The sequence below is a fragment of the Piliocolobus tephrosceles genome, chromosome 8 (assembly GCF_002776525.5).
Source record: "Piliocolobus tephrosceles isolate RC106 chromosome 8, ASM277652v3, whole genome shotgun sequence".
In the NCBI taxonomy this organism is placed as follows: Eukaryota; Metazoa; Chordata; class Mammalia; order Primates; family Cercopithecidae; genus Piliocolobus; species Piliocolobus tephrosceles.
The window spans coordinates 73,861,700-73,884,749 of NC_045441.1; the positions used below are offsets into that span (position 1 = coordinate 73,861,700).

A 23,050-nucleotide genomic window follows, 5' to 3' on the forward strand; every position below is an offset into this window, starting at 1 on the left:
CAACTGCCTATCTTTTCCAGATACCCTCCACAAGGGGCTCCTTAAAAATCAATTTTGAATATGCTATATGGCCTATATTTTAAGTCAGATCATATATACATCAAATATTATGTATATTTTTCATTTACATATATTCCAAATCTTGTGAAAATCCATCCATCTGAAGATTTCAGGTAATATATATGAATTGAGCATATGAAAATGTTTTACTTTATTGATATAAGACAGGTTTTAGGAGATCAACAGCAGGAATATATTATTTTCACTTTGCTGCTGTATTAAAATATTCCCCTTTCTTACTAGGGAGAAGTAGGCCAAATGGGACCTACAGGCCCTCGAGGACCAGTAGGAATTGGAGTACAAGGTCCAAAGGTGAGTTGACTGCTGCTCAGAAGTGATATGATACTTTACGTAATATTATGTAAGGTTTCCTTTATATCCGATTGCAGTACAGACCCTGCATGTGTTATCTAATGCTATATTAACGGGCTCCTTTTACTTTTTAAGTGTGGCTACTACTACTGCAAAAGCTATAATTACATGTGTGCCTTGCTTTATATTCCTCTTGGACAGTGCTGCTCTAAAATATATACTCCACTGGGGTGGCACTTTGTTTATCTTGGTTTATTATAGAATCCCCAGCTTTGGGGACATGATAGATTCTCAATAAATACTGCTGGATAAATGAACGAATACTTAGTTTACCCTTCACAGTTTCTATAACTCATCCTGAAATTATATAGGATCTAAAGAGCCATGTTGAGCACTCAACTTTACCATTGTTCTGTTATTATTGTCATATTCTTACAAGCATTTGAGTATTAGAAGAATATGTAAGATGCAGATCTAAGAAGAATATACATGTTACATTTATAAACATATCATTACAAAGGATAAAAATGTATTAATATAGTAATAGTAGCTGATGTTTTTACATGGTTTCCATGTGCTACACAATATACTAAGTGCCAAGTTTGACATATATGTTTATACATATATGTAATATATGCCTCTGTGTATGTATGTATACAAACATATTATGTTATATATATGTCAACTGCAGAGAGGCAATATACAATATAGTAAGGCACAGCTGTTAGACTACCCAAGTTCAAATCTCAGTTCCACCACTTATGACATGTGCAATCTTAAACTTACTTTAAAAAATGAATTATGGTTCGGCCGGGCGTGGTGGCTCACACCTGTAATCCCAGCCCTTTGGGGATTTGGGCACCTGTAATCCCAGCACTTTGGGCCTCCTTTGGGAGGCCAAGGTGGGTGGATCATGAGGTCAAGAGATTGAGACCATCCTGGCCAACATGGTGAAACCCCATCTCTACTAAAAATACAAAAATTAGCTGGGCATGGTGGTGTGTGCCTGTAGTCCCAGCTACTTGGGAGGCTGAGGCAGGAGAATCGCTTGAACCCAGGAGGTGGAGGTTGCAGTGAGCTGAGATCGTGCCACTGCACTTCAGCCTGGTGAAAAAGTGAGACTCAGTCTTGAAAAAAAAAATGAAGTATTTCAAATATATTCACCATATAGAGAATAATACAAAGAACACCTATGTATTCCACAGCCCAGCTTTATCAAATGTTAACGTTTTACCACACTGACTCTAGACTTTTTAAAAGAAACATTGTAGGTGTGGCTGAAGGTCCCTGCTGGTGCTCCCCAATCCCACTGCCCTCCCTTCTCTCCTCACACATAATCATTATCATGAATTTGGTGTTTATCATTCTTTTGAAGTTTTTATAATTTCCTACACGTTTTTATCCATAAAATATATATCGCTTTTTTTGTGTTCTTGAACTTTACATGATATATCATTCTGCAGTATATTTATAGTCAGATTTATGTTTTATTTGTGTTTTTATATGCCACTAATTCATTGATATTAATCGCTTTATAGTATTCCACTGTATGAAAACATCTCATTTTATATTTATTCATCTTCATGTTGGTGGATATTTAAATTGCTTATCTTTCTTTTTGATTTTGCCAACAATGCTGCCACAAACATTCTGTTTCCTTTTGTATAAGTTAGAGGACAAGTTTAGTTTCTTGACTTGTAGAAGATAGACAGCTAGAGGTAGAATGGGAAGATCATAGAGCACACAAGTCTTCAATTTTGATACTGCAAAAATCTTGTCCAAAATGCTTGTGCCAGTTTACCTTCCTGCTAGCAATAGGTAATGATGTTCCTTTCTCTAAATCTGTGCAAATATGAAATGTGTACAAATATCTCTTATTGTGTTATATAAACTGCAAATATCTTCTCCTGGGCTGTGACTTACTTTTTCACTTAGAGTACTTCTTAGTATACAGAAGCTTTAAATTCTGATATATTTCTATCCCTTTATGATTTGTGATTTTTGTATATTATTTTAAAACATTTCTTGACCTCAAATTCATAAAGATATTCTTATGCATTTTTTTCTGAAATTTTTATTGTTTTGTTTTAAAAATTTAGGTATTTAACCTTAAATTCTGTGTGGGTCAATGTAGGGATCTATTTTTTATTACTATAAATAAGCAAGTACCCCAGAATCAGTTATTTAATAGTCCATCTTTACAACACTGATTTGCAGTACCACCTCTTCCATATATCAGGCTTCCATATTTTGAGCATCAGTGCCTGAGCTCTCTGTTCTACTCCATTTGTCTATTTATATCTCTCAGTGCTATTACCTCCTTGTCTTGATTATAATAGATTTATAATATGTTTTGTCATCTAAAAGGAAAAATACTCTCATCTTCTTTCTTGGTAATTATTGACTCTAAGATACATATTTTAGGGTTGGCTTGTCAAATTTAACAGGATACCCCATTTGGTTTGCACTAAATCTACAAATTAAATAGTAAGTCTTTCATACTACAGAGTAAAGCTCTGATTTTTCAAGAAAATGTTTGTAATTTTTTCCATAAATGTCTTGTACTTCTTTAGTAAAATTTATTTCCAGATACCTTGCAGAAATTTTTGTAATTGTGAATTTTTTTCTACATTTTTTAACTACCTAGTATAGGTCTATGTCTATAGGAGAAGGTTTTTTTTTGTTGTTTGTTTTGTTTGTTTGTTTTGGCATGTTGATTTTGTATCCAGCCACCCTGTGAAATCTCTGTGGAATCTCTTGCTTTTTCAGTCTCTATGTACACAATCATATTGTCTGAAAATAAAGTTTTACCTATTCTTTTTTAGCTCTCCTTTTATTATTTTTTTTGTCATTTTGTACTGCTAGGATCACTTGTGTAATGTTTAAGAGAAATGACTTCAAAAGAAGTGACATTTGCTGAAAGTTTTTGATAGATACCCTTTATTAGATTAAGGTAATTCCCTTCTTTTTTGGTTGTACCAAATGTTACTTATTAAATATAAATGATTACTGGATTTTATCAAATTATGCATCTACTAAGATAATTGTGTTGTTTTCCACTTTTAACTTCTTAATAGGATACATTACAGTTACAGAGTTTTCAGATGTCAAACCATCCTTGCATTCTTGAGATAAACTAAATTCATTTTGTGTACATTTTATGATGATCATTCAACTGACTAATCTTTATTCAGGATTTTTCTTTTATTTTAATAACTATGTATTATATAACTGGCATATAATAAATGCACATGTTTAAAGTATAAAACGTAGTGTTTTGAGATATGTATATACCCTTGGAATCATCACTGCAATCAAGGTGATAAGTATTTCTATAACCCTCAGAAGTTACCATCTGTCCTTCTATCCCTCTGTAACTTCTTGTATGTTCACTAATATGCTTTCCACAGATCTGCTTTCCAATTATCCACTAACCATTGACCTGTTTTTTGTCATCATAGATTAGTTTGCATTTTCTAGATTTTTATGGAATTATATACTTTATGATATTTTTCTGGCTTCTTTTAACTCTGCAAAATCATTTTAAAATCCATGTTGTAGCATATATATGAACAGTTCATTCCTTCATATTACGGAATACTATTGTATTATATGGATATGCCACAATTTGTTTATCCATTCATCTGTGGATAAAAATTTTGCTTTTTTCCAGATTTTGAATATTATAAATAAAACTGTTATGAACATTTATATATGTGTTTGTATGGACATTTGTTTTTATTTTTCTTGGGTAAACACTTAGAAGTGAAATGGCTAGGTCAGAAGGTAGGTATTCATTTAGCGTTCCAAGAAATTGCCAAATCAACTTCCAAAAAAAAAAATCTTTGCTTATTATTTTTTCCGGTTACAGAATTAGAGTGTGCAGTTCCTTTGTCTTCCTTTTAGTACTTTTAAGATGTTGTTCTATTGTCTTCTCTCTTGCATTGTTTCTGATGAGAAATCTGTTGTTATCCTTATATTTGTTTCTCTGCACAACATGTCTTTTTTTTCCTCTGGCTGCTTTTGAGATTTTCTCTACATCACTGGTTTTGAGTGGTGTGATTATAATGTCCCTTAGATATGTTTCTTGTGCTTGAAGTTCATTGATATTCTTGGTTACTGATATTCTTAGATCTATGGGTTATAGTTTTCAACAAATTTGGAAAATATTTGGCCAGTATTTCTTGAAATAGCACTTCCTCACCTAAGGAACTCCAGTTTTACTTATATTTGGATTTTATTCTTGTTTTGAGTCAGAGTCTCACTCCCACCGAGACTGAAGTGCAGTGGCATGCTCTTGACTCACTGCAACCTCTGCCTCCTGGGTTCAAGTGATCCTGTGCCTCAGCTTCCCACATAGCTGGGATTACAGGCATGCACCACCACCCCTGGCTAATTTTTGTATTTTTTAGTAGAGATGGGTTTTAATAATGTTGGCCAGGCTATTATTTGGATGTTTCAGGTTATTTCACAGTTCACTGGTGCTCTGCTCATTCTTTTTCAGTCTCTTTTCTCTCTGTGTTTAGGATAGCTTTTATTGCTACATGTTTTAGTTCATTAATCTTTTCTTTCATGACACTAATAAGCTTTTAATTCTGTCCAGTGTTTTTTTATCTCATACATTGTAATTTTCAAATCTAAAATTTTAATTTGTATCCTCCATATATCTTCCATGTCTCTATTTAACATGCTTTAAATTTCCTCTGTTTTCTTGATTGTATGGAATACAGTGATAATAACTGTTTTAATGTTCTTACCTACTAATTCTAATGCTGGTTTTATTTCTGGGCAAGTTTCAATGGGTTGATTTTTCTCAACACAAAGTGCTATATTTTTCAGCCTTTTTGAATGCCTATTTTTAAATTAAATATTATTATTAATATTAATATTTTAAAAGATGGGGTCTTGCGGTGTTGCCCAGGCTTGCTTTGAATTCTTGGGCTCAGGCTGTCTTCTTGCCTTAGCCTCCTGAGTAGTTGGGATTACAGGCATGTACCACTATGCCCAGCTGAGTAGTTTTTTATTGAATGCCCAATATTGTGAATTTATCTTTTTGCATGTTGGATATTTTTGTATTCCTCTAATCTGAGCTTTGTTCTTGAATATTTTGTAGTTACTTGAAAACAGATTGACCCATTTTGGTCTTGCATTTAAGTTTTACTAGGTAGGACTACAGCAACATTTAGTCTAGGGTTAATTTTTCCCCGCTGTTGAGGTAAGACCCTTTTTAGATCTCCAATTTATGCCCTCAGAATTGTGAGGTTTTATTTCTTGAAAGTAGAAATAGGCAGTATTCCTGGTTCAAAGTCAGTTCTCTCTAATCTTTTAAGTTGGTTGTTTTCCTGGCCTTGGGTAGTTTCTTCATACACATGTACTGAGCAGTACTCAACTGATTGAATACTCATTGTGGATGCTCAGCAGATACTTATAGTTTTCTCTGTGTAACTCCTTCTGGTAATCTACTCTGTGAACTTTTGATACCTTGGCTCACCCAGATGCATGTTTATCTCCTTAGAGAGATGCCTGAACTTTCCCTGGTTTCTCAATCCCTGCATTATGACTTGAAAACTTTTATACAGGCACTGGGGGAAATTAAAGCATTTGATTGGAAGCTTAAATTGTGCTCTATCTCATAGGGAGACTGGTCTATAATTTTGTTTTCTTGTCTTGCCATTGTATAATTTTTTTGAAAAGGCTTTATAAACCTTATGAAATAAATTAGGTAGACTTCCCTCTTTTTCTATTTTTTTTTTTTTTTTAGAACTGTTTATATAAGATAGGGAATAACTGTTCTTCAAAAGTTTAGAAGTTTGGTAAGTCTTGCTGTAAAACCAACTAAGCTTGTGATCTTGGAGGGAGACAAACTAGAGACTTTTAATCACTGACTCAATTTATTTAATAGTATTAGTTTATCTAGCTTGTTCATTTCTTTTTATAGCATTTATATAATTCATATTTTTCAATACATTTAAAAAAATTTATCACCAATTTTCTATGACTTAAAAAAATTTTACTATATTTATAGTTATATCTTTTTTTTTTTAATATTGTTTATTGGTATCTTTTAAAAAACGTAATCATTCCTATTAGAAATGTATTCACTTTTATTTGTTTTAAAAAAGGCATTACCAGCCAGTCATGGTGACCCAGGCCTGTAATCCCAGCACTTTGGGAGGCTGAGGCAGGCAGATCACCTGAGGTCAGGAGTTCGAGAACAGCCTGACCAACATGGAGAAACCCTGTCTCTACTAAAAATACAAAATTAGCCAGGTGTGATGGCACATGCCTGTAATCCCAGCTACTCGGGAGGCTGAGGCAGGAGAATCACTTGAACCCGGGAGGCGGAGGTGGTAGTGAGCCGAGATTGCACCATTGAACTCCAGCCTGGGCAATAAGAGTGAAACTCCATCTCAAACAAACGAAAAAAAAAAAAAAAAAAAAAAAAAAAGGCGTTACCTTTTAGTTTTATGAATCTTCTTACTTTTTGTTTTCAAGTTTATTATTTTCTTCTCTCATCTTTATCATTCCATCTACTTAGTATTAGATTTACTGTGCTTTTTTCCACTGGCTTGTTTAGGTTAGTTGAAGTTACTTCCAATTATTTTCCATTTTGTTGCTATTAATAAATGCCATAAAGATACTTTAAACTCTTTGAAAGTAGCATATTTTTTCCTGAACATTTTAAAGGATTTATTACTAATCATAAATTAACTTGAAAGCAAGTGGAATTACTGAATATTAGAGCTGGAAGTGGTGTTAGGGCACAAATTTGTTATTCCACTTTTACATTAGTTTTCTAGAGCTGACATAAGAAAGTACTAGGAACTGAGTGGCTTAATACAACAGACATTTATTGTCTCACAGTCCTAGAGGCTAGAAGTCCAAAATCAGTCTGCAGGGCTATGCTTCTTCCAAAACCTGTAAGGGAGAATGCTTCCTGGTCTCGTCTTAGCTTCTGGGGGTGCCTGTCAATCCTTGGCATGCCTTACCTAGCAGATGCTCACTCTAGTCTTTGCCTCTCTTGTCACATGGTGCTCTCCCTACGTGTCTGTCTTCAAGAGGCATTTTCCTCTTTTTATAGTACCCATTGTATTAGTCCATTCTGTCATTGCTTTAAATAACTACCTGAGACTGGGTAATTTATAAAGAAAATAGGTTTAATTGACTTACAGTTCTGCAGGCTGCACAGGAAACATGATACTGGCATCTGCTTGGCTTTTGGGAGGCCTCAGGAAACTTATAATCCTAGCAGAAGGTGAAGGGGAAGCAAGTACATCTTCACATGGAGGAGCAGGAGAGTGAGAGAGTGAAGGGGGGCATACTACACACACATTTTTAAACAACCAGATCTCACGAGGACTCTATTATGAGAACGGCAAGGGGGAAAGTCCACCCCTATAACTCCATCACCTACCAGGCCCCTCCTCCAACACTTGGAATTACAATTCGAATAAGATTTGGGTGGGGACACAGAGCCAAATTATATCATCTATTATACTGAATTAGGGCCTCCTGTAATGACTTCATCTTAACTTGATTAAATCTGCAAAGACTGTGTTTCCAATTAAGGTTACATTCACAGGTACAAAGAGTTAGGACGTCAACATATCTTTTTGGGGTCACAATTCAGCCCATAAAAATAGAATCAAAAACTAAGGCCTAGGGATGTTAAGTTACTTCCAAAGATCAAACAGTTTAGTATTAATTACTAATCAGATTTCACGGAGGCTTTTCTCACACACTAAGGTACATCCAATCGCAAGTACCTCAGAATGGAGGTATGAACTTTTGGGAAATAAAATATTTGTTCATCCACCAGGGGGAGCCAGGCTCAATAGGGCTCCCAGGACAACCAGGAGTACCAGGAGAAGATGGAGCTGCTGGGAAGAAGGTAAGACCAAGCTTTTCATATTACTGGAGTAGGAACTATTAAACCAAACTGATATCTTGGTCCCTCAGGAGTGGGAATCAAGCCATCCAGGACAAACTTAGTCTCTTGAAGAAAAAATATCTCACAATCCCAAATGTCCCTTTTCACTTTTCCCTGAGAGAAGGAGGGGCCTACTCAAAGGCTGAGATAGTGTCTCACATCCTCTGCCTTCTCTCTGGTGTTTTGGTTATGGCCTAGTTTCTTCAGGATTTCTAGAAAGCACATTAATTTAAACTTAAGAGAAAGCCACTCCCCCCGCCCCCCCGCCAAGAGGAGAGTCTGTGAATGCATTCAGGAAATAAGGCCATTGTAAAGATTTCCTGAAGTATTTTGAGTTGACATTTGAAATACTCATTTTTCAAAAAAAGTAGCAAAAAACAGCAGGTGGAAAGGCTGCAGGTCTTCTCTGTTTTTTAAAAAATCTACCAAATGCGAATGAAGAGCCAAAGGAAAATGAGCTTATTGCTTTGGAAATTGGCTGAGAAATTACTTTTTCATGATACTCCAGCTGCTCTGAGTTAAACTGGAGTTTGAAGTTACTTTATTTCAAGTTTATAAACTTCCAGATTGATTTTGAGACTAGAGTGAAGGTATGCTGTGTTTTGGAGAGTCTCAGCTGAATCCACTGGTGATAAAAGGAGACAAGGTGGGATGATACATACAGTCTGTCTACTGGAGGGTCACGTAAGACATCAGTGTCATTTTCTCTAGGGAGAAGCAGGGTTTCCAGGAGCAAGAGGCCCAGAGGGACCACCTGGAAAAGGACAGCCTGGCCCCAAGGTATGGAAATGACAGTGTTGGAGAAAGCAGCCTGTGTTCTGGTCCTCATACTGAGGAGCCAACTTAGAAGAAATTTGATTGTTATTCTTACTATGTCAAATGTGTTTATATCTGGCTTAAAAGTATGAATACTATCTTACAAGATTTTGGAAGACAGCAAGCATAAATGATTCATTTTTATTTTCCTAACATCTATTGTAAGACCCAGCATAGAGAGGAGTTCAACACACGTTTTCTCAATAAATGGTCAGATTGACATTTAAAAAACACATAGGAAGGAAAAGAAGCCTTGAAATACATCATTGAGATTTGACAGTCCATAAATTTTCTTTATATAAAATCTCACACAATAATAAGAAATATCACTTTATTAAATGGCCATTTCACTTCACAACTTGGCATACATTTATTTTAAACTCTGTAGAAATGCTAGTTGAATAACATTTTTATATATTAAGATGAGACTATACAAATTCATCCATAGGATAAGACGACTAGTGACATAACCTATAGCGTCTAAGGTTCCAGGTCTTCCTGCAATTTTTGTTTGTTTGTTTGTTTTGAGATGGAGTCTCACTCTGTCACCCAGGCTGGAATGCAGTGGCATGATCTCAGCTTACTGCAACCTCTACCTCCCAGGTTCAAGCGATTCTCCTGCCTCAGCCTCCTGAGCAGCTGGGACTACAGGCATATGCCACCACACCCAGCTAATTTTTGTATTTTTAGTAGAGATGGGGTTTCACCATATTGGCCAGGCTGGTCTGGAACACCTGACCTCATGATCCTCCTGCCTCAGCTTCCCAAAGTGCTGGGATTATGGGTGTGAGCCACTGCGCCTGGCCTTCTTTCTATTTTTATGTGCAGTTATCAATTCCCATGTAAAGATTCTTATGGATTATATACAAGTCAAGTAAAAATAAAATTTGTATATATATTAGTGTTCTAGTCATAATTCTACTAAAATAGTAATTGATGTCTTGTGAACATACTCACTAAAATTGAATCCTTAATCTTAAATGTGAAGATATGAAATTTAAATCTATTTGTAGGCTTGTGAACATTTTCATGTATTGATTTACCAGTCTCAGGGATCCTTTTTGGGTGAGGTGGAGAGGATAACATCATCATGCAAAATACACTGTTAGAAATGCTGATCTGTTAACATTCAGAAGAACTGTTGTTTTTAGGATGTGCTTTTGGAAAATAGTCGCTTGGAGTTAATAATTGAAGCCGTGAGAATGAACAATGTCTCTAAGGAAGAGAGTTGAGGTTTAAGCCCCACATTGTGAGGTAGCTGGAGAACAAGCACTCAACAGAATAAGCAGAATGGTAGCATGTTAGGAATACCAAGGAGAAAGGATTTCAAGATGAAAGCAATGGGTGGTATCAGATGCCACCAATAAAGCAAGGAGAATGTGCGCTGGAAAGAGAGACTACTGGATTTGTGGCTTATGGAAGAAGGCATTGGAGAAGAGTGGTAGGAACATGTTACATAGCCCAGGTATACCATGGTTCAGTGTTGGCGATTTATTACATGTAATTGGGTTCCTCCTGTTCATTTCTGGGGTGATTTAGGTCAATAACCTAAATTAGTGGTAGTGGAGGAAAGAAAACAAATAGTTGTGGTTGAATTGTCTCTACTGGTAAGTGATAATGATATAAGATACTTGGACGTTCGACTTTTTTTTTTTTTAACACCGGTGCTACTGCTTTCCATTAGTGTGGACCATGGAAACTTCTGTGGATTCTACAGGACGTCACCTCTTCTTAGTAAAGTGCCTGCTTTGCTGATGACCTTAGTATAGTCCAGTGATTCTCAAAGTGTGGTCCCTTGAACCAGCAGCATCAGCATCACCTGGGAATGTTATAAATGCAAATGCTTGGACCTCAGTGCAGAAGTACGAAATCAGAAACTCTGGGTGGAGGGCCCAGCAATCTGTGTTCTAAAAAGCCCTCCAGGTGATTCTGTTGCTCAACCTTAGAAACCATGGTATAGTCATTTATATTATAAATGTTTAAATAGCATCAGCGCAGACCATGAGGAATTTTTCATTTGTTGAGCTATGTGCATCCCTGGATATGGTACCTTGCAGTTGAATCCTAGTTGAAAGATAGTTTTGAAAGTAAAGGAATTCTTTACCTTCAGTTTTACACAATCATGCTGGGGAACAGCCAGTAGTCAGTTCCTAGCTCTGCCCCAGGTTAATGCTAAAGCATCTTTCTGCCAATAAAACTATTGGTCTCTTTTGGGGGAAAGAATTAGACTCCCCAGTGAGGAAGAAATAGGGCTGTGGTTTTTAAAATGTCTCATTTCATGTTTTAAACCTGAAATAGAAAAATTGAAAAACAGCATGAAAAAGCATAGATAGCTCTCATTTCTGAAACTGCGAATGTCTCAGAACCATCTGTTAATAGACCAGGGTGCAAAGGAACTACAAATTCAAATAAAAGTTCCAAAAGAAAGATATGAAACTTCGATTTTTGAAAAACAGCAAATCACATTGAATAAATGGTAAAGGCTGAACAATCTGAAGTCATCTGATCTCCTCAAGAACATTGACGAATCCTGTGCAACTGAGCTGTGCTCAGGGCACGCCACTTTTAAATTGGTATTAGTTGAGAATCTGGCTCCACTATGGTCCTTACTAGGTTAGGGGAGGTTGCTAATACAATATTTATATTTTCATAATTATTTTGTTAGGGTGATGAAGGCAAGAAAGGGAGCAAAGGAAATCAAGGACAGAGGGGACTTCCAGGGCCCGAAGGACCAAAGGTATGTTTCTTGTATTCTGACTTATGCTTTGAGGAGTTTGTATTTGTGTCTGGTTTTAATAGAGTATTAGATTTCCACTGAAAATTGGATTCTTTGTTTCCTTCCCAACAAATACAAAACAAAAACCCCAAAATAAAAAACCATAGAAAACATACTATTCCCAGACCACAATAGAATGGAATAGATTGCATAAAATATGTAATACTCATAGAAATACTTTTGTTTCTAATTTGTCTGTCAGTCCTCTCTAGTAACAACCAAATATTCAGAAGTTGGGATATAATTGGGACCATAGGAGATACCAGTTCTTCATAATCTTGCTTTGTTAAACAACCCAAAAGCCTGAGACTGACAGGCAGCACAGGGATGAGGAAGGCTTTTCTTCAGAAGGCTGATTGCCTCCTGCTGTGCCGTGAACCTTTTGGAGCCGGTCACGTCAATTATAGAAAGAAGATAATGATATGTTCTATTTCACAGGGTTGTTGTGAAGACTAAAAGTTAATAAAGCACTTAGCACATTTCCTGGTATATAGTAAGTGTTGAATACGTCGAATTATTTGGAGAAAAATAATCAATATGGTGAAATGGGAAGTAGGGGATCTATGTCCTGGTAAATTGTCGATAACAAGGTGCTGAGGAAGAAGTGAAGGGGATTGTGAGGCGAGCAATTAAGTATGTGTCCTGACTTAGCCTCAGAGACCCACCATTAAGGTCATTTGAATGTGTCAGGAAACAGAAACTGCAAACCTAAGAGAATTCATGTGTTTAGGAAGATACTAATTGTAAGAAAGAGACAAGGAGTGTGTTTTAGGACCAGATGATTAAAAAGCACATTTAAAAAAAATGGTGCTGACTAGATCAGATCAGATACAAAACAAAACGTCACCTGTACACCAGTGACTCTTGAACTTCGGTGTCCTTTCAGTGTCCATCGGTATCACCTGGGGATGATTACAAATCCAGATTTTTTGTTACCATCCTCAGCTATCTGGATTCAGTAGGTGAGTGGGCCCAGGAATCTGTGCTTCTCAAGTAAATGCCCCGTGCTGCAGGGAGTTCGAGAAGCACATTATGAAAAGAGCCACTATGACACAAATGTGTTGTATTACTATTAATAACAAATTAGTCTTTATGTCCTACTCTATTTTGAAGTGAACATTTTTCTGTGTTTTGAAATAAAGCTGTTTTTAAAGATGAAGGTGAAGAATTGCCATATGTTAAGGCATAATCATCCCTTAGTACAGGGTATTTAAAATAATTGTATACTTTCTATAATACTTTTCATATTATAAAAGTAATTGACCTCTTTTCTAAAAAAATAAATAAAACAAATTAAATCTAGAGACATATTTTGCTTTTCCTTTGGTTTTAGTGAAGAACTTTAATAGGTTCATGTTCGGTTCCTTTGTCAAAGGCTTGGATAGGGGGTTTTACGTGTTTCCAAATTCTTGTCGTGTCCTGTGCCATTGCCTTTCAGGTTTGGATTTAAGGACTGGCACATACATGCCATGGCATGAATTGGTCTCGGTGGGCCAGTGTGCTCAGCTTGTTGGTTGTATTGTCTAATCAATATAGCGAGAGGCCTCATCTCTGAAGATGAACACAGCCCCCATAGGAGTCATCACTGGTGAATCTGACTGATGGAGTCCCTGCTGGACGAAGCAGGATGACTGAATAGGAAGCTCATGCGATTGAATTTTCAGAGGACGTGAGTCAGGCAGACGCAGGATTAGTCAGCAGTCTGAGAACCTAGAGGGTCATGTTTAGACATAGCATAGAAATAGCTCATTCTCCACGACTCATCTCCACAGTGTTTTGTTTGTTTGTTTGTTTGTTTGTTTTGGTAAAGGTCCAGATAGTAAATATTTTAGGTCCTGTGGCCCAAGAGGCAAAATGGAAGATATTATGTAGTTACTTGTATAATGACCACTTGAAAATGTGAAAGCTGTTCATAGCTCAAGGCTGTACAAACAAGGGGGTGGGCGGATTTGGCCCATCTACTGTAGAGAAATAGTTTTCAAACTGTTTTGATTATAAACCCCTCCAGTAAAATTTTGATCACATGCCACAGATTTTTAATTTTTTAATTATAATTTTTATTAATAAGCTGTCATACTAATATGTTATGCATTTGTATAAACAATTGAAATTTTAATAGATGAGATAAAAACATGGAGACAAGTTGTAATATTTTCTTATATCCCAGTGGGTCATTTGGAACACCTTGTGGTGTGCATTGACAATTGCTCTGGAATAGTGTTTTTACCAGGGGTGCTTCATGAAAATTTATAATCCTGGGCATCAACCTCTAGATCTGTTGAATCAGAATCTCTGGAGTTTGAACCCAGAACTGTGCATTACCAAACTTTCCTGATAATGCCTCTGCTCTCTAAAATTTGAGAATCACTTGTCTAGATCCAGATGGAACAGAAGAATTACCTGTTGCTCCAGATTGAGTCTTTGAGACTCTAAATATTAGACATCTCCCCCCCAAATGTTTAAAATTTTCTATTAAAAATGTCATTTTTTAAAATCATAGGGGTTCTTTTTTTTTTTTTGAGACAGTGATTTTCTGTTGCTCAGGCTGGAGTGCAGTGGTGCGATCTCAACTCACTGCAACCTTGAGTGATTTTCCTGCCTCAACCTCTTGAGTAGCTGGGATTTCAGGCACACACCACCATGTCTGGCTAAGTTTGGCTATTTTTTTTTTTTTTTTTGTATTTTTAGTAGCGATGGGGTTTTGTCATGTTGGCCAGGCTGGCTTCAAAACTCCTGACCTCAAGTGATCTGCCCACCTCGGCCTCCCAAAGTGTTGGGATAACAGGTGTGAACCACCACTCCCAGCCCATAGGGGTTCTACTTCTTAAAAAGGATGTGAGATAACATAGAATGGAAGACCAATACCTTTGGTCATTAAAATAAAACAACAAAGAAAAAAGAGTTATAACCTAGAAGTACATCCTAAAACATTTGCTGAAGATAATTGCTATATTGAAAAAAAAATTCTCTCTAAGCTTCCCAGCATACAACACAAAAGAGAAGCACCATGAATTGCATAATTTTTATTAGCTAATAAAAGGATGCACAAGAGATAAAATTTTCCTAACATTCAGTTATTAATTGAACATAGTTATTTAAAAGCACTGAAATCTTACTGGTCAATAACTTTAGCAGTGGTTTACAAAGGATGCTCAAATTATTTTCACATTGATCTTTGAAACCAACAGAGGTCATAATATAATTTAAAAATCTGCAGACATTTCTATACATTTATTATTGTCTCTATATGTGGTTTCTCTGCTTGAAATGTAGTGAGCATTTTGCTCTTTTTAAGGGTGAACCGGGCATTATGGGCCCTTTTGGAATGCCTGGAACATCAATTCCCGGACCACCTGGGCCAAAGGTATATATTCCTGGGAATTATTTTCCTTTTCTTGACCCTTTGGCAGTTGGAGAAAAAAAATCATGATATCAGTGAACTAGAATTTTAGTTTCAGAAGAGCCTTAGAAATGACTCAGTTTAACTCTGAAACTTCACAGATAAGCAAACTACAGCCAGCAGTAGAGTTAGGACTAGAAACCAGATTTTTTGCTCCTGGTCCCAAGCTTGTCACTTTACCCTTCATTACATCTTCCAAATCCTAAACCCCAGTATAGGCAAGAATTTAGAACAAATATTCAGAAGAATCTACCAGGATTTATAATTGAAGAGTTTAGCAGAAGACATATCCACTCAGGTTGGTTTGCTTTTTGAGACAGAGTCTCACTTAGTCCCCCAGGTTGGAGTGCAGTGGTGCAATCTTGGCTCACTGCAACCTCCACTTCCTGGGCTCAAGTGATTCTCCTGCCTTAGCCACCCAAATAGCTGGGATTACAGATATACCACCATGCCTGGCTAATTTTTGCACTTTTAGTAGAGATGGGGTTTTGCCATGTTGGCTAGGCTGGTCTCGAACTCCTGGATTCAAGTGACCCGCCTGCCTTGGCGTCCCAAAGTGTTGGAATTATAGGTGTGAGCCACTGTGCCTGGCCTTCACTCAGTTTTAAGAGCATTCCCAGCCAATCTTAAAGTCTAAATATTTGAGTCTGAATTGCCACATATTATTTCAATGGACTTTCTCCTAACAGCAGTAATAGTCTTTACTGACAGGTGTTATTTACTTAGGATTTGAAATTCCCCTCAAATATTAAATATACTATCTCAAGGTCTGAGATGGACAAATTAAGCTCTTTACAGAATGGTCAATGCTTTTTTTTTTTGCTATGTGTGCTTGTGATTTCTTGCACAACTGTAGCCTGTGAAATGTCATTTGAAATGTACAGGGAGATAGAGGAGGACCTGGGATACCTGGATTTAAAGGAGAACCCGGACTTTCTATTCGAGGACCGAAGGTATGCTTTATTCATGTTCTGTTTTTCTGTATCTGAGATAAACGAAGCTAGATGTAATCCATAAGTTGATTTTTCAACTTGCAAAGTTTCTACATTGATGAACTAAAATGTAAGAATATAGCTATTCCCTTTTATTAAAAAAAACAAGCAATCACGTAGTTTACTTTTCATACTTATGGGGAAAAGTAGCTCTTATGGTTAAATTTTTGCTGATTAGACAATTGTTTGAAAATACTCTTTTGCACTGTCTGTGATACAAGGGATTAAATGGCCTCCGGCCTCTTCATTTACATAATACTTGCTGAAGTATCTGTTCTGCAAAACATTGTCCAAAAAAGCATGTGTGCTTGGAAGCTTTGTTGAATAAAAATTTCCTGCTTTGATTATTTATCCTTTTATTTCAAAGGGAAATACAAATAATTAATAAGAAACCAGGTTTCTGTAATCATATCTGGTTTTTCATGGCAACGAAGCACCATTTTTCCTCCTCACACTATACCCAGCACCACAGCAAAATTTAGCATTTATAACATTCCTAGGTGTCAACTAGGATATCTCTGTTTGTGAGGACAAGCTTCAGGGCCCCATCATTAGCACTTTTAAAATCAATAGCGTGTTGTTACGTAGCTTTGAAACTTGCTTATATTCTCCCATATTAAGTTGTCTTATCTAGATAAAAGGGTTCAAGTACCAAACTGATGACCTTCAAAGTTAAAAGAAGAAAACATGGAGTCATTTTTAAAATAAAATATGATGCAAAACTTGTTGTATAAAAACCTGACATAAATTGGAGTGGTTCTTATTAAAAGCAAATGGAGAACCTTGAGCCTCCCGTGTTCTTACTGCTTTAATAGTCCTCCCTGCTAGAGTGACAGCTGCCCTAGTTTTCCCGGGATTGAAGGGGGTCCTGGAACACATGACTTTCAGGGCTAAAACTGGGAAAATCTTGGGCAAACTTGGACGAATTATTCATCTACTTCCCCCAGATCCCAAGGTAACCCAAACTATGTAGACCATTCTCTTTAGAAACACAAGCTATATAGACAGCTCATAGAGACAATAGCAAATTTTCTAATGTGAAAACTACAGATATGACCTTGATCAGTTATATTTGCATGACAATTTTGATAGACTGAAGCTGTGTATTCACAATCTATGATTTATACATCTCTCTCTACTTATCCTTCTGTTTACAATAGGAAGACAATCCAATTAAATGTGCTGCTAGAGTTTATAGGCCCCACCTGTTTTCTGTTGATGATTATTAGGCATTATAGGTGATGGCACTTAAAGATATTTGCCTCTTCACCCAAGCCTTTTGCTACTCCCCTGGACTCTAATGATACTCTTTTTGTCGTTCTTCCCTAGTTGATTAGTTTTTCAGTTTTTGGAGGGTCATACACACCTTTGAATGTCTGATGGAAATTTTGGCACATTAATTTCATTTTGTGTAATACTTCAGGGGTCTCCCAGATGCCCCCTAAAGCTGATTTCAAAATACTGGGTTTCCATTTTTGCCCTAATTTCTAATGAATGAGAGAAACACTTTGAAGTAAATAACTTTGTAGGACATTTCCTTGAATCCAGTGTAGAAAAGCCAAGTGGCAAAATTCCATCTATAAAAATATGGTAAGGAGTCCAAAATAAAAACCTGCTCCTCCTCTTGCTCCTTGATATTTCCTATTAATAACAGAAGTAACAAGCTACCTGAGATTTTTGCAGGAGCAAGGACAAAGATCTCTATAAAAAGGATGTTTGTAAACTGTGAGTGTTTTAATGGTTTTCCCCTCCACTGTGGTTGTCGGACTTTAAACAAGAGCAGCTGCTGATCATTTGTTGTAAGTTGGGACCATAGAAATAAAAACTGAAAAGTAAATTTTGATTCCAATTTTCTTTTCCTTTTAACTCAACCAGGGATCAGTTACTGCTTTATTTTGTTGTTGGGCCTCTCCTTGTGTAAACATGGAGATAAGTGGAAAACTTATTTTGGGACAAGTTTCATATGAGAATGTTTAGAGCTTCAACCTTAAATGTAATTGGAATAGCATAAAAAATTGGTTCTGAGAAGTGACCAGTTCCCCGTAGTTGGAATACACCAAAATGTACCATTCTGAAGACTATGGGCTTCCTTTCTCTCATTCAACTTTAAAAAATCACCTTGAGTTTTTGTTGATAATGAATAGTACGTTAAATTTTTATAAGTGGCCACATATTTCCTAAAGATGATCATTCTTAAGAAGGTTAGCCACATAAAACAGCCTTTTAGATTTAATAGGAAATAACAGCTGTTGCATTCATGGTTTTTAAAATAAAGTTTCTGATTGCTTAAAGAGTATGTAAAATTTTTTCCCCTGTTCCCAATAAATTACTCATTTATTGGGGTATAGTTGAGAATAGTTTTTGGGAGTTGGACTTTGGGCAGTATTTTCACTTGGAATAATGGTAATTTGATCTCCGAGTTTGCTTGCATATAAGGAAAGTTCTTAAGAGTCCTGCTGCTTTCTTCCTCCATTCTTGGAAAACAAAGGTCTGCCTGTTGTTAGAGTTTCCTCCCAATATAAAGAAAAACCATAAATATTTTAAAACATGAGTAGCTCTTTATCAAAACAAGCGCTGCATATTGACAAGGGCTGTTGTAAGAGTTATCAACCAGTAACAGGTGGAATGTGTTGTAAAAAGAAGTATTACAGGTTTTAAATATAAGCGTAATGGACTTGCAAGTAATTTTTTTTTTTTTTTGGAGACAGAGTCTCGCTCTGTCACGCAGGCTAGAGCACAGTGGCGCAATCTGTGCTCACTGCAGCCTCAGCCTCCTGGGTTCAAGCGATTCTCCTGCCTCAGTCTCCCAAGTAGCTGGGATTACAGGCGCCTGCCACCAAGCCCAGCTAATTTTTGTATTTTTAGTAGAAACGGGGTTTCACCATGTTGGCCAGGCTGATCTTGAACCCCTGACCTAGTGATCTGCCCCCTCAGCTTCCCAAAGTGCTGGGGATTACAGGTGTGAACCACTGCACCTGGTCACTTGTAGGTAATCTTCTAAAAGATCCTTCTTAATTTTTTTCTCTCCCCCCATTTTACTTTAGTCAGAAATTTTTCTGATTTCTGTTTGTGAGAGAGTTACAAGTCTTAGAAAACTCTACTGTACAAAGGACAATAATCACCCCTCCCTGCTCTTTCTGTAGGAGACTAAGAGCTGCTACTAAAAGTTTTTGATGCCTAAGGTCATCACTGTAAAACAATATTTACAACTTTTTACTAGGTCTCAAGATATGAATCACAAACCCTGTCCCTTCGTAACTTGTTTTAGAAAAATTAATGTGTTTTTATTTTCATCTGGGTTTGTTCCCTGTATTCAGTCTCCATTAATGAAGACAATAGATTTAACGCAACAATAGGAAACTGTAGTTATTCCACACTCAAAATTTTGCTATGTATTCTTTTCTACTCTTCTCACATTGTACTTAATAAATTGTATTTTTTATATGTCTTCTTGATTTATGATGCACTAAAACTTTATAATTTTAAAAATTAAAATATTAGCAATAAGTCATTTTCTAACTCCTGGGTTAGAAATCCACCGTTGGCATATTGAGTTGGTTTTATGCTTAAGTTTAACCAGATGTTTTATAGTTGAGTCTCATGACATCACTGATGTTGGAATTTACCCAGGGTGTCCAAGGCCCTCAGGGACCAGTGGGTGCTCCAGGACTCAAAGGTGATGGCTATCCTGGTGTGCCTGTAAGTAGGACATTTTTTTCTTCCCTCCCTCCCTCCCTCCTTTTTGAGAGTTGCACACGACAAGGATGCTCACACCCTCCCTTACTATGTCATCGCAGGGACCTCGTGGATTACCAGGACCCCCTGGGCCGATGGGTTTACGTGGAGTGGGAGACACTGGAGCAAAGGTAAGACTTTAAAGTGGGCAACATATTAGCTTCTAAGAGTGTGCCTATAGGTAGGTGACTTTGGTAAAGATAAAATTTTTTATCAGCTAGAAGAATAGAGGTGTCTGAAATAATTAATAAAGTTATTTGCCCTTATCTATAGACTTCCCAGGAAACTAATCTGAACATGTAGACTAACTTTATGGTTTGGCTCCTCCTCCTCTGATAGCAACTCACGTTCCTTTGCTGCTGCTGCTTCTTATACCAAGATCAGGGTTCAAGTCAGAGATCTCCTCTCTCCTCTAGCCATACTCTTTCCCTGGGTACTCTCATCCAGCCCCATGGCTTTAACCACTGTCCACACACTGACGGCTTCCAAGTACCTATATTTTCTTCCTTAAGATATGGTTTCATGTATGTAATTTCTTACCATGTATCCCCTCTTGGGCTTCTCACAAACATCTCTAATGTAAAATAACCCAGAATAAAATCCTTGATTTTTGCCCCATAACCCTGCAAATGGCTCTCCCAAGCTCAAGCCAGAAGGACTAAGCATCATGCTTTGTTCCTTCCTTTCCCTCTCCTTCCTCCACACCTAGTTCTTTGGTAAATCCTGTCTTTGGTAAATCCTGTCTGGCTCCTTTTTTCTTTCTGCTTCTGCCAGGCAGACTATGTCATCTCTTACGTAGGCTGTAAAAATAGCCTCTTCATTGGTCTTCTCTCTGTCCCACCTCTGTCCTCCAATAACTTAGCAGGAAGCGTGGTCTTCTAAAACCATAAATCAGAGTGTATACCATTCCTTCCTAGAAACACCCTGGTGGCTTCTCTTTCAGACTTTGAACACTTCCCATGGCCTTGAAGGCCCTTCATGCCCGGATCGCAGCTTCTGTCTTTTCTCCCCAGCGGCCTACATTCAGCCAAAATGGCCTGCCTTACTTCAGCTCATTCCTGCATCAGGGACTTGCCAGGATGACTGATTATTAAAAGCTTAGTTCAATTCTCACCTCCCTGACCACCCACACAAAAAGCATTAGTATCCCAACCCCTCTGTATGTTTTCCATGTAGCGTGTATCACTTTCTGAGATCATCTTGCTCATTTATTCCTCTGCATATTCCATGAGAGTGAAGGTTTTCCTGGAGGCAGGCTTTTTGCTTTGTTCCCTCCTAACTTCATGTCACCAGAACTAGTTGTACCATTCAATAGGAGCTCTACAACCTGTTGAATGAATGGAAAATGAATAAATGATCAATATTACTCTAAAGGGAGAATTTTTCCTTTGAAATATATCTCCTTAGTTTTTTGAATGTTTCCAGGTCATTAGAGAGAAAAGATGTTGTATATGCTTAATGCCAACTTCTCCTCTTGGTATTTGCCCCTGCCACAAAATTTAGAAGTGCCTCTTTGCCCTCTCCCAGGTAGAATAAAAGATTGGAGACCCATGGCACTAAATTTCATCTTTAAAAGGGAATCTTGATAGCTGCCTCATCTCTGCTTCTGGGGGTAATGTTGAGAGTCCAGTGAGGATGTATCTGGAAGTGCTGTGTACACTGTACAGAGAGGACAAACTCGAGGTGCTCCAATGAAGGATCTGGCTTGGTCTGACTGAGGACTACATCAGATCCTTGAATAAGCCTCAACAGTATCAATAAACTGCACCGAATTTGGGTACTGATGTATTCTTTTTTCTTTAAAGCATAGCACCTGTCAAAATCCTAAAATTAAAAAAAGTAGAAAGAGAAATTCAATAGGTAAACCTCATATTTTATGTGGTCAGTGAAACAATGGTAAAAGCTTGTATATTGAATATTTCTTTAGGGAAGTAGAAACTTATTTCTATGTAAAATGAGATGTGAAATAAAATATGTTAAATATATATTGGAATGTGTGTATTCCAATAGAAACAGATGAGCATTTACATTTTCACAGAGTAGATTATTATGAATTTTTTATATAACTAGGCATGATGTTATATTAAATTATAGGTTTATGTTACTGCTTTACATTGAGCAATAATACTAAAGACAGGCACTTAGGCACAGATAAAGAACTTTAAAAAAACTAGCCAGGTGTGGTGGCTCATGCCTGTAATTCCAGCACTTTGGGAGGCTGAGGTGGGCAGGTCACCTGAGGTCAGGAGTTTGAGACCAGCCTGGCCAACATGGTGAAACCCCATCTCTACTAAAAATACAAAAATTAGCTGGGTGTGATGGTGCATGCCTATAATCCCAGCTGCTCAGGAGGCTGAGGCAGGAGAATTTCTTGAACCCAGGAGGCGGAGGTTGCAGTGAGCTGAGATCGTACTACTGTACTCCAGCCTGGGCAACAGAGCGAAACTCCGTTTCAAAAAAAATAAAAAATAAAAATAACCCAATTCTTGTGAATATCTCACTGTGTCAGATTATCTAAGATACAGACTAAAACATTTTCTAAATGATTGCGTACACCATTTTCCTCCAAAAGTCCCCTGTATTTGCTATCATCTACATTTTAGGGGGAAAATGGTAAGAAACAAGGTGTTCAAAACTTCATCTTGCCTATTATTTTTTGAAATGGCTAATATGCTGCCAGAAGATGTATCTTAAGTGAAACTCCCATTGTCTGTGTGAGCCCACATGGGAGGCTGAGTGGAAGCAGCAGTCCATGGTTTGCTTCCAGCTGCAGGCAGAACCCGGGCAGAAGAGCACTAGCTGGGACCTACCTGTCTGCCCGCCTCCTTCTCAGCTGCTTTTCCTTCCTTCCGTTGCCTATTGTCTCCTCCCATGACAATTGTGTTGTTCAGAATTTCTCTAGCCCTAGAAGGAGATGTTAGGAGGATGAGCTGGTCTTAGGATCAAGGGAACTCGGATCATAAAATAAAGGAAAGTCTAAAAGAAAATACTAGCTTTTAAATAACTTTAAAAATCATCTCTCCTTTTTT

At 37.2% G+C, this 23,050-nt stretch overlaps 1 protein-coding gene across 1 annotated transcript in view; it reads left to right on the forward strand.

Moving 5' to 3' along the window:
• COL28A1 (collagen type XXVIII alpha 1 chain) overlaps positions 1–23,050 on the forward strand; it is a 179,295-nt gene that overhangs the window by 82,902 nt on the left and 73,343 nt on the right. The window contains exons 18-25 of the mRNA XM_023224880.3: positions 304–372; positions 8,192–8,263; positions 9,014–9,082; positions 11,784–11,855; positions 15,190–15,258; positions 16,179–16,247; positions 19,917–19,985; positions 20,084–20,152. Coding sequence (XP_023080648.2) covers positions 304–372; positions 8,192–8,263; positions 9,014–9,082; positions 11,784–11,855; positions 15,190–15,258; positions 16,179–16,247; positions 19,917–19,985; positions 20,084–20,152 — 558 coding nt within the window. The remainder of the gene's footprint in view (positions 1–303; positions 373–8,191; positions 8,264–9,013; positions 9,083–11,783; positions 11,856–15,189; positions 15,259–16,178; positions 16,248–19,916; positions 19,986–20,083; positions 20,153–23,050) is intronic.